General features: G+C 42.6%; 1 protein-coding gene across 25 annotated transcripts in view; it reads left to right on the top strand.

The window, feature by feature from the left end:
• Window positions 1–15319, top strand: part of LOC103224084 (myomegalin) — a 219153-nt gene that overhangs the window by 65382 nt on the left and 138452 nt on the right. For all 25 annotated transcript variants that reach the window (XM_073008038.1, XM_037997367.2, XM_037997368.2 and 22 more), the window contains exon 4: window positions 11524–11634. In XM_073008038.1, coding sequence (XP_072864139.1) covers window positions 11524–11634 — 111 coding nt within the window. The remainder of the gene's footprint in view (window positions 1–11523; window positions 11635–15319) is intronic.

The following is a 15319-nucleotide window of genomic DNA, read 5'->3' as shown; positions in this document are numbered from 1 at the left end:
CAATCTTGGCTCACTGCAGCCTTGACTTCCCGGGTTCAAGAGATCCCCCACCTCAGCCTCCTGAATAGCTGGGACTACAAGAACATACCATCATGCCTGGCTAACTTTGATTTTTTTAAACTTTGTTTTATTTATTTATTTATTTATTTGAGATGGAGTTTCACTCTTGTTGCTCAGGCTGGGGTGCAATGGCGCGATCTCGGCTCACCGCAGCCTCCGCCTTTCAGGTTCAAGCGATTCTCCTGCCTCAGCCTCCTGAGTAGCTGGGATAGCAGGCATGTGCCACCACACTGTCTAATTTTGTATTTTTAGTAGAGATGGGGTTTCTCCATGTTGATCAGGCTGGTCTTGAACTCCTGACCTCAGGTGATCCACCCGCCTTGGCCTCCCAAAGTGCCACTGCGCCTGGCCTGTTTTTTTATTTTTTGTAGAGACAAGGGTCTCACTATGTTACCCAGGCTGGTTTCAAGCTCCTGGCCTCAAGCAATCCTCCTGCCTTGGCCTCTCAAAGTGTTGGGATTACAGGTATGAGCCACCGTACCCAGCAACTCTTAGCTCTTGTGACCAGAGCAAGTCCTAGTCATGGCTTCAAAATTGCCTTCACTCCTAGAAAAGAAATGGAGAAAGGATTATTTAAAATCTAGAGAAAAAGGTGAGACCATAAGTCATTCTTTCTGAATTCCAGAAGCTTAGCAAATAATCTGAGTTGAACCAATTGTGAACAAACACCAAGTCGTGTTGATGCTGATTGGGCCAAAGTGATGGAGAATCTAGTTTGGAGTCTGGTAATCCTTGGGAGGCCCCAGCATCACTGCAGCTCAACTATCATTCCTGCCTTGCAGCTCATTTAACAGCCTCTGGCAGCACTATTTCTGGCTGGGCTATCTTTATTTTTGGTGGCCAGGGAAGTTGTTATTTGTTTTGTTTTGATATGGTTTACAGTGCTCTAGTGCGATGATGAAGATAACACCTGGTTATTCCAGGATTGGGGGTGGTGTGGGTGTGTATCTGTGTTGGGGAAGGCAGCAGGAACATTATCTTGACTCCTGTTCTTTATCCGCATGATGAGGCTGCCTAAGACAGGGTTTATTAATCAACCTGATGCAATAGCTCTGTCATTAGTGCTCTTGTTATCAGGCCAGTTATTTCAAGAAAAGGCTGTGTACAGGATGGGTATCAGTATGCTTCCGAGTGTTAGGGGAAAAAAAGTTGAACGGTATTATTAATATTTTAGGATTTAAGAGACTCTGGAACTTCAGGAATTTTGTTAAAATTTCAGAAACAGAGTTTTAGAAAGGTGACTTGTTTGTTTATGGTATAATCCAAAAGAAAAAAGCAGGACTTTGTGGAATTCATAGTCAGCTTTCTGAAGCAGGTATCAGTAGTTGGCTTCTGAGACAAGGGTAGAAACACCATGTTGATCCAGGTGCGGTGGCTCACGCCTGTAATCCCAGCACTTTGGGAGGCCAAGGCGGACGGATCACCTGAGGTCAGGAGTTCGAGACCAGCCTCAACATGGAGAAACCCCCATCTCTACTAAAAATACAAAATTATCCAGGCGTGGTGGTGCATGCCTGTAATCCCAGGCATGCACTTGGGAGGCTGAGGCAGGAGAATTGCTTGAACCTGGGAGGCGGAGGTTGCAGTGAGCTGAGATCGCGCCATTGTACTCCAGCCTGGGAAACAAGAGCGAAACTCCGTCTCAAAAAAAAAAAAAAAAAAAAAGGAAACACCATGTTGGTTGGCTCTGGCTGACATTTTCCATGGTAGAATGTGGTGTGTGAAAGTTATATATATTTTTCAGAACAGCCTAATACTTATATATTAGATCATATGTTTCTGTTTTATCTGAGGGTTATCACAAAACTTTACCTTTTTATAAAACTTAATAATCTGTGAGTATTCAGTATTGAGAGCCACTTAGAGGATAGATACTTCGTCTGACCCTTCTTTTAAGACCGTATAATATAGGTAGGAGTGGTATACAGAATATTTAGACGTGATTCATTCTCAGCCATTTACCTTTAACTGAATTGAATCAAATTTGACTTTAACTGAATCTTTATCATTAAAAATAATCTCTTTTAAAAGATAAAGGATTGGGTTAGTTACTTCTCTCAGCTTTGGTTTATCTCTTTGTCTTCTTTTAAAAACAAAGCTTTATTGAAACGATGAACACTCTATACAGCTCACCTTCTTAAATCGTACAATTCTATGATTTTAGTATATTCACAGAGTTGTGCAACCATCACCACTGTCTAATTCCAGTATGTGCTTCTCACTCCAGTAGGAAACCTCATACCCGTTAACACTCACTTCCCATTTTCCCTCTCCCTGGTTCCCAGAAACCACTAATCTACTTTCTCCCTGGATTTGCCTATTCTGGACATTTCATATAAATGGAATTATACAGTACGTGACCTTTTGTATCTGGCTTCTTTCACCTTATCGTATAATGTTGTCAAGGTCATTTATGTTGAAGCGTGTATCAGTACTTCATTCCTTTTTACGGCTGAGTAATGTTCTATGATTTGGATATGCTAAATATTGTTTATCCGTTCATCAGTTGAAGGACATTTGAGATACTTCCAATTTTGGCTATTACGAATAATGCTGCTATGAACATTTGTATACAAGATTTCATGTGGCCATATGTTTTCAATTTTCTTGTGTATATAACTAGGAAAGGAATTGCTAGGTCGTACGGTAACTCTTTGTTTAACCTTTTGAGAGCCAACTTTAGTTTATTCATCTTGAAAATGAAGAAAACAATTTTTTTTAAGATAGATCGGTGGTCAGATCCTTTAGGGTCACCAGGAAGATTATTTACAGTGAAGGATACTTTTTGAAAAGTTACAGGGGGCCTGAGGTAGAAGAGGGAATACCTTATCAGCTGCAAGTGAATCCCAGGCTCAGAAGGGTCATACAGCCTCATGATTAAGGCCCTGATGTGTATGCAGTATGGAGTCAAAATGCTGGAGTTACAGTCTGTGCTCCTCCACTTTCTCAGTGAACAACTCAGTTAACCTCCTGATGTCTCTCTGTCCTAGGCAGTAAAATGGGGATCATCATATCTCCTACTTCAAAGGTTGTGGTAAAGATAAATGAAATAATACACATGGAAGTGCTTGGTACATTGTCAAATCCAATGTAGATGATTGTTGTTGTGAAGACGGTATAATGGTATCTGATTAACTTCGTAATACAGGGCCAAGTCATTCAAAACAGCCAGGAATTAAACTTTTTATCTGTACAATTCAGATTTTATGAGAACAGCATAGAGACGCTCAGACACATAGATGTATTATAAATAAAATATGTGTATGTAAAATGAACCAGCCCTCTCTTCTTCCTGCCCCATCTCTTCTTGTCTATCCCCATCCCCAATCCAAAATAAGTTGAGCTCCTGGTTGTAGTTCCCTGGATGCTAAAAAGCAGGAAATACTCCCAAGACATTTGTGTACCCTTCCCATAGGGCTGTTTTGAAAATATGACAATTAGTAAAGTTATAGGTTAAATCACCTATTGGGCATCATCTTTGAGTCATTGTTACTGCTTTTGTCTTAGAAATATGGTGTCTTTTACATGCACTTACCGCTTCTGTAGCACAAGGCAGCCAGAGCTCTCAGTCTCAACAGGTAGACTCTCATTACCTTTTAGGGCTACAGGAGAGCCTGTGGGCATTCTGAAATTCTTCAGAAAGTAATAGCTGTCTCACTGGCCTTTGCTAGGAGTGTTCCTATGAGAAAATGTGTTTTGAGCACAGAATTTCAGGATGGCCAAAGGTCTTAAAAGCCCTCTAGATCTAACTCCTAGCTGATGTGGGAAATCTTTTAACAGTATCCCTGACAGGTGATTCTTTAGTTTTGGTCAAGCCCCTTTTGTGACAGGAAGTTTATTCTGTCTTATGATGTATGTGCTCACTAAAAATCTGATGTATAGACATATGGATAGAGTGTGGCAATATCTTTATTACATCTAACTTTACTAGAGAATTTATCCTTATATCTAATTGATAACTGCCTCCCTGTAATTCCTACTTTCATTCCCTTTAAAATAGTTTTTTAAAAATTATAAGCTGTTTTACAAACAACAGGAATATTCAAAGAATAATTAAACACTTGTCCATGTATTGAGTATCTAAATGGTGGCAAACATTATTTTTAGTTTATTTGTCTCAGGTGAAGAAACAAAAGTGAGCATTACAGATACAATTGCAACCTTCTTAGCATCCTGCCCACATCCCAGTCTTCTGACTGCCTTCCTATAGTTGACTATTAAGTAGTTTCCTCAAAATGACTCAATGAGCATGCCTGTAATCCCAGCACTTTGGGAGGCCGAGGCGGGCGGATCACAAGGTCAGGAGATCGAGATCATCCTGGCTAACTCAGTGAAACCTCGTCTCTACTAAAAATACAAAAAATTAGCCGGGCGTGGTGGTGGCACCTGTACTCCCAGCTACTCAGGAGTCTGAGGCAGGAGAATGGCATGAACCCGGGAGGCGGAGCTTGCAGTGAGCTGAGATCGCACCACTGCACTCCAGCCTGGGCGACAGAGCGAGACTCCGTCTCAAAAAAAAAAAAAAAAAAAAATGACTCAATGAGAAAAAAGGAGAGCTGGGATTTGAACATTGCTCTTCTTAGCTCAAAGCTATTGCTCTTTTCACAATTCCATGCTACCCAACCTAGATAAATATGTATAATAGTGATCGTATTTATTGTCTATGTGTAAACAGATGTAAAGTGTCAAGGGTTACTTAAAGCACTTCTCTTCTGTTCTTCTGTTTGCCATATTAACTTATTTTTAAAATATTTTTCTTTTCTTTCTTTCTTTCTTTCTTTTTTTTTTGTAAGACAGAGTCTTGCTCTGTTGTCCAGGCTGGAGTGTAGTGGTGTGATCTCGGCTCACTGCAAGCTCCGCCTCCCGGGTTCACGCCATTCTCCTGTCTCAGCTACTGCTGGGACTACAGGTGCCTGCCACCACCACACCCGGCTAATTTTTTGTATTTTAAGTAGACACGGGGTTTCACCGTGTTAGCCAGGATGGTCTCGATCTCCTGACCTCATGATCCACCCGCCTCGGCCTCCCGAAGTGCTGGGATTATAGGCGTGAGCCACCACGCCTGGCCTTAAAATATTTTTATGTTCAAGGAAGATAAAGATAAAAATTATCCACAGATACCAAATTAGTAGAGTTAAAATTGTGTAAGTTTTATTATATTTGAGAATAATTTGTCGATTAAGATGATTAATCATTTTTTGTTAGTGAAGCTTTATTTTTAGGAGAAAGATTGGTAAAAAATTAATATGTTTTCAAGTGCATTCATTAGATGAGCGATCTGGGGGGTCTGAGTATGATTAAGCAAATGTCAAGCTGGGTTTTTTTAAAGGCAGACTTGACAGTTGGTTGTGTTAATGGGGCATGACAGGCAACAGCTGGGTGGTAATCCTCCTCCTACTGTTGGTATCGATTGAGTCTTTATTTATGTCGTATTTCTAGTCTGGACTAGGACGTTATTCCAGGGGTAGAATGAAGAAATTAAGGAAAAAGAAGGGAAGAGCCATTAAGGTTTGCAAGAAACATTTTGAGACCAAAGTAAAGATATTAGATGTACTATGAGAAAAAGCAAGAACAAAGGTAGAAGCACAACCCCTTGCTCAAGAATCTGCAGTGTTTTATTTCCTAAGCAATGCAGAGGTTATCAACACACAGGCCTGTATGCTGTGAGCTAGTAGGTTGCGTGTGCATCTCAGGTATGTGTGTTTTTGTTTGGTAAAGCTTTTTTTAATTTCTTTTCCAAGTTTCCACATGCAGCACTGATGTTTGTTAAAGCTGCAAGGAAAGAAGTAAGACGAAACCTAAGCAATACACAAAGAAAATAATCTTTCCAGTCAGCAGTTCCTGACCCTCCCCACCCCCACTGCCCTTCTCCCCACCACTTCCCTTCCCCTAACTCTTCTCCAGATTGAGAGCCAGGATCCTGGAGGGGCAAACTCCAGGCTCCTCACCCTGACTTTCAAGATCTCCCTGAAACGGCTTTTTATTTCCCCTCATCTCTGTGTCCTATTTCAGGACAGTATGTGCCCTTTGCTTTGGCCTGGTGGACACTGAACTTTTGCTCATGTTCCACCTGCCTGGACTGCCTTGTGCCTTTCCAAGCTCGACTCATCCTTTGAGACAGAGTCTTGTTCTGCTGCCCAGGCTGGAGTGCAATGGCATGATCTCTGCTCACTGCAGCCTCCACCTTCCAGATTGAAGCAATCCTCATGCCTCAGCCTGCTGAGTAGCTGGGACTACAGGCACGTGCCACCATGCCCAGCTAATATTTGTATTTTTAGTAGAGACAGGATTTCACCATGTCGGCCAGGCTGGTCTTGAACTCCTGACCTCATGTGATCCACTCATCTGGACCTCCCAAAGTGCTGGGATTACAGGCGTGTGCCACCGCGCATGACCCAGTTTTTACTATTTGTATAGTTCATATTGTCCTTTATATTTTGTCATATGTGTTTGTTCATATTTGTTCAGAACTGTTGTAGAAAGTCCAGATTCTGCATGGTATATTAAAATGAGTCTGTTAGAATAATTTCTTTTACTTATAATCTTTTTATAAGGAGGAATGCTATTAGGTGTGCTTTTCTATCCTAAAACATCTACATAATCTTGTGTATAGATTAAGTCATATTAATCCAATGAGAAATAAATCGGCAGGTTAATTACTTATCCATTCTTTAATTCAACAAATATTTATTGTGCACCTGCCATGTACCAGGCACCATTCTGGGCACTGGTGACACAGCAGGGCACTGGTGACACAGCAGTGAACAAACCAAGAAAACAGCCCCTTTTTCTCAGGAAGTTTACATGCTGGTGGGGAGAGACAGACAAGAAACAAAACAAATAAGTACATGTAGTATTTTAGAAGGTGATAGGGCTACGGAATAAAAAACAATGAAGGGGGAATCCGAGAGCTGGGATGAGGCACGGGGTGCCTAAATAGAGTATTCACTTCACTGAGAAGGTGACATTCAATCAAAGATGAAGAAGGTGAGGAGAGAATCCTGCATCTACCTAGAGAAAAAGCAGCCAGGCAGAAGGGTCAACAAGTTCAAAGGCATCGAAAAAGAAACCTTCTCTTGCTTCCTGTTTTTGAGAGACAACAAAGAGAAACAGTGTGGCTGGAGCAGAGAGCAGGGGGAGAGTGGTAGGAAGAAGTAGAGGAAGTAAGAGGAGAGGCGAGAAGAGGGTGTAGGGCCTCAGGCCTTGCAGTCTGGTGAAGGGACATCACCTTTCACTCTGTGTTAGATGGGAAGCCAGGGGTGCTCTCCAGCAGAGGAGTAATCCGACGGATTTTAAAAGGGTCACTGTGGCTGCTGTGCTGAGAATAGACTATAAGGGAACAAGAGTGGGAGCAGGAACACCAGTTAAGGGGCTATTCAGGTCGTGTAAGGAAAAGATGGCAGTACTGTGGATCAGGGTGGTAGAAATACCAGTGGCAGTAGCGGTAGTATAACATATATATAAAATATATATATAGTAGTATGATAGTATATATAATATAGTATAATGTATATTATATACATAATACAACAGCTACACCATATACGTACTACCATATATGTTATTTATATATATACTATTATATATAGTATATATAATAAGATTTGCAGACAGATGATATGTAGGAGACAGAATGAATCAAGAATGATTCAAAGGTTTAGGCCAAAAAATCTGAAAATATTGACTTGTTACAAATTGAAAAAACATGTAGTGAGGGAGGAGCATGTTTACCGGGAAAGATCAGGCATTCAGTTTCAGATATCACAAGTATGTGAAGTCTAAATTCAAGCAGAGATTTCTACTAGGAAGTCAGATATCAATTGGAGTTCAGGGAAAAGATCAGGGTGGGCATATAAACTTAGAAATTTAAGTGAACAAAACGTCCTTTTCTTTCCTATTCTAGGTGTTCTACCAAACATAGTTTCTTTGGGACTATTAAAATAAACTTTTTTCATAGTATTGGAAATCTATGAGATGAGCCAGGCCATATATAACAAAGCAAAACATACGATATTTATGGAATACTTACCTATTCATTTATTCCACAAATATTTAGGGAGTGCTTCCTGAATATTACGCAGTAAGAATACAAGGACACAAAATATGCCTTGTCAGCCCTCAGAACACTCTAGCTGGGTTGAGGTCGTTGTAAACAGGCTGTGGCAGCACAATGGGATGAACGCTGCTGGAGAGGTCTCAGGTTGTTATGGAAGCTGTAGGAGTTTATGAAGACATATTAGTCATTGACTTTTTCCTGGGGCAGCTTCAGACTAGTTGGAAAGATCAAACACACAAAAAGTCACATAACTCTAAAAGATGTAAATAACCTTCAAGATAACAAAAGCCACATCATAAGGCAGCAGATGAACACTTGTCGAACGTTAATATCTGCCTTAGAGTTCAAAAGAGGAAGAAGTCTTTTCAGGCTAGGGTAACAGGAAAGGCTTTGCTTGGGTGGAATTTGGGAACATTCAAGTTGAATGATCTAAGCAAAGAGTTGAATATGTAGGGCTAGATCTTGGGTGAGAAGACGTGGTTGGAGATTTGGGAGTTGTTTCAAAGGTGAAAGTATAGCCCTAAAAGTGGATAAAACCTCCATGGAAAAAAAAAAGTGTGAACAGAAAAATGTAGAAGGAAAAAGTAGAAGGCTAAGGACTTACCATTATTTAAATACCCACTTTCAGGAGCTGGCAAAAAACATTGAAAAAGGAGCCAGAGAGATAGAAGAACAAGATATCACAGAGGAAAGAGGCATAAATGTCCAACAGAAATCTAGAATGCATAAGAATACCCTTATGCATGGATTCATATGCAGTTTTACTTCCTGTAAAACTTATTTGAAATTATCTTACCTGATAAAGGAATCTAAGTAGACAGCCAAAGCATGATTAAACACTAATCTAGACTCTAGCAGTCTGGCTTCCTTTGAGCAAAATGGAGGTGATAATAACTGGGTTATCACCTTGCAGAGCTTAGACCAGGAAAGGGCCTTAAAAATCACTAATTTTGGCCAGGCGCAGTGGCTCATGCCTGTAATCTCAGCACTTTGGGAGGCCGAGGTGGGAGGATCACAAGGTCAGGAGATCGAGACCATCCTGGCTAACACGGTGAAACCCCGTCTCTACTAAAACTACGAAAAATTAGCCGGGCATGGTGGCGGGCACCTGTAGTCCCAGTTACTCAGGAGGCTGAAGCAGAATGGCTTGAACCCGGGAGGCGGAGGTTGCAGTGAGCTGAGATTGCACCACTACACTCCAGCCTGGGTGACAGAGTGAGACTCCATCTCAAAAAAAAAAAAAAAGAAAAAAGAAAAATCACCAATTTTAAAGTGAGAACAGTTAGGCCTCTAGAGAAGTGCACGCCTATGGTCGATAACATAGCTATTTAGTAAGAGAACTGGGAATGGGAAAGGTTATTTTGAGTTGTTTTAACTTAGACTTTTTTCTTCACTGTCTCTAACTAAGCCTAATTGGCATTCTCTTATTCTAATAATTCAGATTTAGTGAAAATAGTTAAATGAATTTTAAATGTGTAGTTTTGTTTTTTCAAATGGTAAATATTCTGGCTAGCCTATTTTGCCTATTTATAATCTAAATCTATTTGGGAAAATGCTTCGCTCTAATTATGCCCTCCTGAGGCCACTTTATCCACTGAAACATTTTCTATCTTTCAAGGCAAAGTGCAAATTCAACTCCTAATGCAGCTTTCTCTGATCACCCCAGTAAGAACTGACTACCCTTTCTTACGGGCTCCCCCGGAGTCAACGTTTTTCAAACTTAGGCTGAAACTTCTTAGTGGGTCATGAAATCCATCTGGTGGGTCACTCCCAGAAAAAGAAATAGGAAATAACAGGGTACATCACACGGAGTGATGGTGATAATTACTTTTTGAAATACTTACTTCAATTAAGAGTGTATGCATATGTACTAGATTGCAATGTAACATGTAAAAGTTGAAAAGCACAGGTTTGGGGGATCATAATGTAAAACACATATCTTAACATGTCATGACCAGCTGTATGGCCACGTAGCTCTTTCAGAGTTGGGACTTTCTTGATCTATATATCCCTCATGCCCAATGTCCTACCTGGTGGGTACTCAGGAGTTATTGACTGGAATGATTATGAAGGTTTGGGAAGGATTTGGAAGACTGAAAAGCAGGTAGGTTGGGGAGGAAATGAGGGCTTGAATTAAGTGTAAATTTTTTAGTTTCCTTTACCTTGGATGTTAATATATTTTTTTTCAACCTGATATTATTGCCACCAAGAACCCGTGTTTGGTATCTGTGCTGTGGGATTGTCTCCCATCACCTTCAGTGTAATGTGGTATAAATAATACTTCCTGCTAATGTTGCAGCTGTCACTCAAGGATCTTAAATTACTTTAGGAGCAAGATCTGTGATGAGTGCCCGGCTCCACTTGGCAGGTGCCAGAGTTAAGAACCAGTGACTGCCTGAAATCTTTGGGCTCCAGGATGACGGCTCCCTCTTTGTCATCCTCCCACACTCTCTTCTGCCCATCCCTTCTTCCATGGAGGGAGGATCCCTTGACCCTGCCTCTTTCTGAACTTTGTAACTGGTTAACAGAAGTCTGCAAAGATTCCACTGAGCTAGAAGATTTGCTGTTTCTTTGTGGGTAGCTATGGTGTGTTTTGGGGGATGGCTCATGGCAATAAAGGCTATTAATTGAACTGCCTCAGAGCTCGAAAAGCTTGGGGCTGAAAATTGCAAAGGAACTCATTAGAGGTGAGCTCTGGATTATCAAAGGAAATTGAGACTCCTCTGGTTAGAAGCTCTTTGAGATTTGCACTGGACAGAAAGGGGATATTTGACATGTGGTTACCATTTTGTGGGCCATTTTATGTACATGTGGTCTTTTCTATAGCAACCTTATTTCTTGCTTCTGGCCACACTCCTTTTGGTCTTATAGTCCAAATCAGCCGCAAGTCACTTAAACACCCCCTCCCCACCCTTTATTTCCTTCTCTTCTTTGCAACCTCACTGTCACCTTGAATTACTCCCCTCTGCCTTTCCTGGAAGCTCTTGGGGGTCATTCTCTCCTTTCCGAGAAGCTGTTCACTGCCTACAGTTGGGCCTGGGAGGCTCCATGAGGGTGACAGCAGAGTCCTGGCTTGGAGTCGGGTTACACCACTTGTGTCTGAGTTCACGCAGCATGTTCCTCTGTCAGGGATTCCACAAATATCTCCCTGAGGTAAAAAAGGAAAGTGTGCTGCGCTCCAGTACCCAGAGCAGTGAGCCCAGTCCTGAGTCCCGGAGAGAGCTCCAGCAATAGGGGCCATGTCGCCATAGCCCCAGCCTCTCGGTCCGCAGCCTCAGCAGCGTCCCAGCCGGCTGGCTTCATGCTGCGGTGCAGCTGCACCATGTTCCTGGGTTGAGGGGGCAATCGGGCACGCTCCTCCCCATGGGTTGCCCATCATGTCTAATGGATATCGCACTCTGTCCCAGCACCTCAATGACCTGAAGAAGGAGAACTTCAGCCTCAAGCTGCGCATCTACTTCCTGGAGGAGCGCATGCAACAGAAGTATGAGGCCAGCCGGGAGGACATCTACAAGCGGGTGAGTGCAGGGGCCCGCTTCTCCAGGGCAGGGGCAGGGGCAGGGGACGGTTTGGCCTGCCAGTCGGTCGCTATTCCAGGCTCTTCCTAGCTGGCGCTGTTCTAGTCAGCGAGAGAGATGGGGTTTCCTCCAGCTCTGGTCACCTTAACAACCTGTGACCTTGGACAAGCTCATTTCACCTCTCTGGTGCCTGCTTTCTGCTTTCCTTCTCTGTAAAGAAAGAGGGCCGGAATAAATCAGAGGCTCTCTCAAACTCTGACGTGGAATGCTGCGGAACAATCACCTTGGGAGCTGGTTTAAAATGTAGATTCCATGCCTCACCCTAGGGATTCCGATTTAGTAATGTGGGGGAAGGTGGGGTTAGAGGGTGGGGCTGGGGTGGATATTTGCATTTTTTTAAATTTATTTATTTATTTTAGAAACAGGTCTTGCCCTGTTGCTCAGGCTGGAGTGCAGTGTCACCATCATAGCGCTGAAGCCACCAACTCTTGGGCTCAAGTGATGCCTTCTGGCTCAGCCTCCTGAGCAGCTGGGACCACAGGCATGGGACACCAGGCCCAGATAATTAAAAAAAAAAAATTTTGGCAGGTCACAGTGGCTCATGCCTGTAATCCCGGCACTTTGGGAAGCCAAGGCAGAGGGAGGGCTTGAGGTCAAGAGTTTGAGACCAGCCTGGCCGACACAGTGAAACCCCATCTCTACTTAAAAAAATACAAAAATTAGCGGGTGTGGTGGTACGCGCCTGTAGTCTGAGCTACTTGGGAGGCTGAGGCAGGAGAATTGCTTGAACCCAGGAGGCGGAGGTTGCAGTGAGACAAGATTGCGCCACTGTACTGTGGCCTAGGTGACAGAGCAAGACTCTATCTCAAAAAAAAAAAAAAAAAAAAACCCAAAGGGCTGGCACTATGTTTTCTAGGCTGGTCTCAAACTCCTGGCCTTTAGATCCTCCCACCTCAGCCTCCGCAGTTGTTGGCGTTATAGGCATGAGCCACTTTGCCTGGCAAAATATGCATTTTTAAACAAGATCCCTGAGGTGGCTCTGAAGCAGACCATCTCCAGGTCATACCTCTCCCAGAGAAAGGCCTTTCCCAGCTCCAGCTTTGTGGGACAGAGAATGATGCTATGGAGAAAAGGGCAGGGGCTAAGGGTGTTTCTGTTCCTTGAGAAATTCATGTTTGCTTTTGAAGATCACTATGCAGATAAGCTTTTAAGACAGAATCTTAGGCATTTTTAGTCTTTGGAATAGCTTGCCTTAGAATGAAGAAGAGAGTAACCTGTGGGATAGCAGTTGGCCTGGGTGGAGTGGGAGGGGAAATGGCCGCTTCCTTGGATGGGAGGGCTATCTTGATTGACGGGTCAGTGATCGGGGTCGGGAAGGAAGACCTACTGGATTGGCTGAGCTGTGGGTGAGATAGGACAACAGCTTGGTAAGAGGACATTGGGCTATGAGTTATGAAGATTAAGCCTCATAGCTGGTCACCACAATATTGGTTTCCTCAGTCCTCTCTGTGTCTGGACAAGCAGGACCTGAAGTGGCCCAAGTGACTGGGGACTGGTTGCTTCTGACCTTATCAGAGATTCTAACTCTCCAACTGTTTACCCCAGAGAACTATACAAATATCATTTTCTATGTGTGCCCTGTCCTGTCAAGAGAATGATTGGGAAGCATTACAGGCTGCTAGATAACATCTTGGATCAGGGGAATAGCTGGTGTCTATGAGACCCAAAGGATTATTTGGTAAATTCAATTAACGTGTATAGCTAAATCTGGGGGATTTAACCCTATTTCCTGTCTCTCCTGCGTTTCCATGTTTTAAGTCCAAATTTTCCAGAAGTTGGTCCATATTCACCTTTTATCTTTTATGTAGCTATATAATGAGTGTCCCTCACTGGAGCTGCCAGGTGTCAAGAAGGATATTGCCAAGTGAGGGCTGGTAACAGAGAGATTGTAAGAGATGGAGGATGTGTGGGAGGATTTGCCTTAGGGTAGGAATAGTGAATGGATTTGTTCACTGTGCAGAGGGAGGAACTTTCCCCATTAACTGTCTTCAAGGCAAAGAAGGAAAGGACAATTTCTTAGGTAATTTGAGGGAAAGGAGTTTTGTTTTTTGTTTCTTATTTTTTTTTTTTTGAGACAGAGTCTCACTCTGTCACCCAGGCTAAAGTGCAGTGGCACAATCTCAGCTCACTGCAACATCCGCCTCCTGGGTTCAAGTGATTCTCCTGAGTGGCTGGGACTACAGACGCCTGCTACCACACCTGGCTAATTTTTGTATTTTTAGTAGAGACATGGTTTTACCATGTTGGCCAGGCTGGTCTCGAACTCCTGACCTCAGGTAATCCGCCCACCTCAGCCTCCCAAAGTACTGGAATTACAGGCGTGAAGCACTGCACCCCACCAGGACTTTTTTTTTTTTTAAAGCTTGAATCAGATGGCTGCCTGAATCACTTGGTCTCACTCTCTGCTCCGCCCTAGCTAAAGATCTTTAGGAAACACTTTGGGTGGGGTGTGAGAAGGCACCATTTCTCACCTGGAGAAGTGTGATGAATGAGATTATTGGAGCTGCACAAGGTGTATGTGGGGGGAGTGGAACACAGTATATTGTCACATGCAGAGAGGACAACCCTTTTGCTAGACTCTAGCATTGCCATGGGTCCCCTACAGGAAGTAGATATGGTCCTGTCTCTATCTAGTCTTACGTGTGAGCAGAGTTGTCAGGCAGCTACTGCATCATATGATTTGAGGGATCCAAACTATTGTATTCTGTCCTCTTCCTTCTCACCAAATGTTTGTTCAATCTGCCTGTCATATTAATTTTCTCATTTGGCTATGATTATTTGAAAAGTGCTAAAGGTTTGTGTTAAAATGTTCTTATTACTTGGGAAACAGAACACATAAAGTCATTATCAACCATTCAGAGTTGAAATTAGTTTATCACACTATGTCATGATGAGGGATTGATAGGAACTAGAGCAGTTCTGGTTTATTTTATTTTATTTTTTGAGACAGGGTCTCGCTCTGTCACCCAGGCTAGAGTGCAGTGGGACCATCATGACTCACTGCAGCCTTGACCTCCTGGGCTTAAGTGATCCTCCCACCCCAGCCTCCCAAGTAGCTGGGATTACAGGTGTGCCACCACACTTGGCTAATTACATATATATATATATTTTTTTTTTTTTTTTTTTTTTTTTTTTTTTTCAGAGATTGAGGTCTCACTATGTTGCCCAGGCTGGCCTCAAACTCCTGGGCTCAAGTGATCTTCCCACATTGGCCTCCTAAAGTGCTGGGATTACAGCCATGAGCCACCACACCCGGCCACAGTTCTGTTTTGATGTAAGAACAAGGGATTCGGAAAACACTGCCTTTGGACCTATTGTCAACCAGGAGACCTAGGCAAGTTATTTAGCCTCTCTGAGCCTGTTTCAGCCTCTGTAGGACTGGCATTAAGAATAATGCTACAGAAACTGAGAATTATTTTTTCTATGAATAAATAGCAACCATGAAGATGAAATATCAAAACACTTTGTAAACTTGATAACATCACATATATATGAGAGGGTAGTAGTTATATTTCTACTAGTGGTTATAGTTATTACAAAATTTAAAAATGGGGACGAGGTTTGACTCTTTATAATCTCACCTTCATAATTCCCACAGATGTGTCTTATGTTCATTCTTGTTATT

This window comes from Chlorocebus sabaeus, chromosome 20, assembly GCF_047675955.1.
Source record: "Chlorocebus sabaeus isolate Y175 chromosome 20, mChlSab1.0.hap1, whole genome shotgun sequence".
Taxonomy (NCBI): Eukaryota; Metazoa; Chordata; class Mammalia; order Primates; family Cercopithecidae; genus Chlorocebus; species Chlorocebus sabaeus.
The sequence above is the reverse complement of the archived record's forward strand: the minus strand, read 5'-3'. Positions and strand labels throughout refer to the sequence as shown.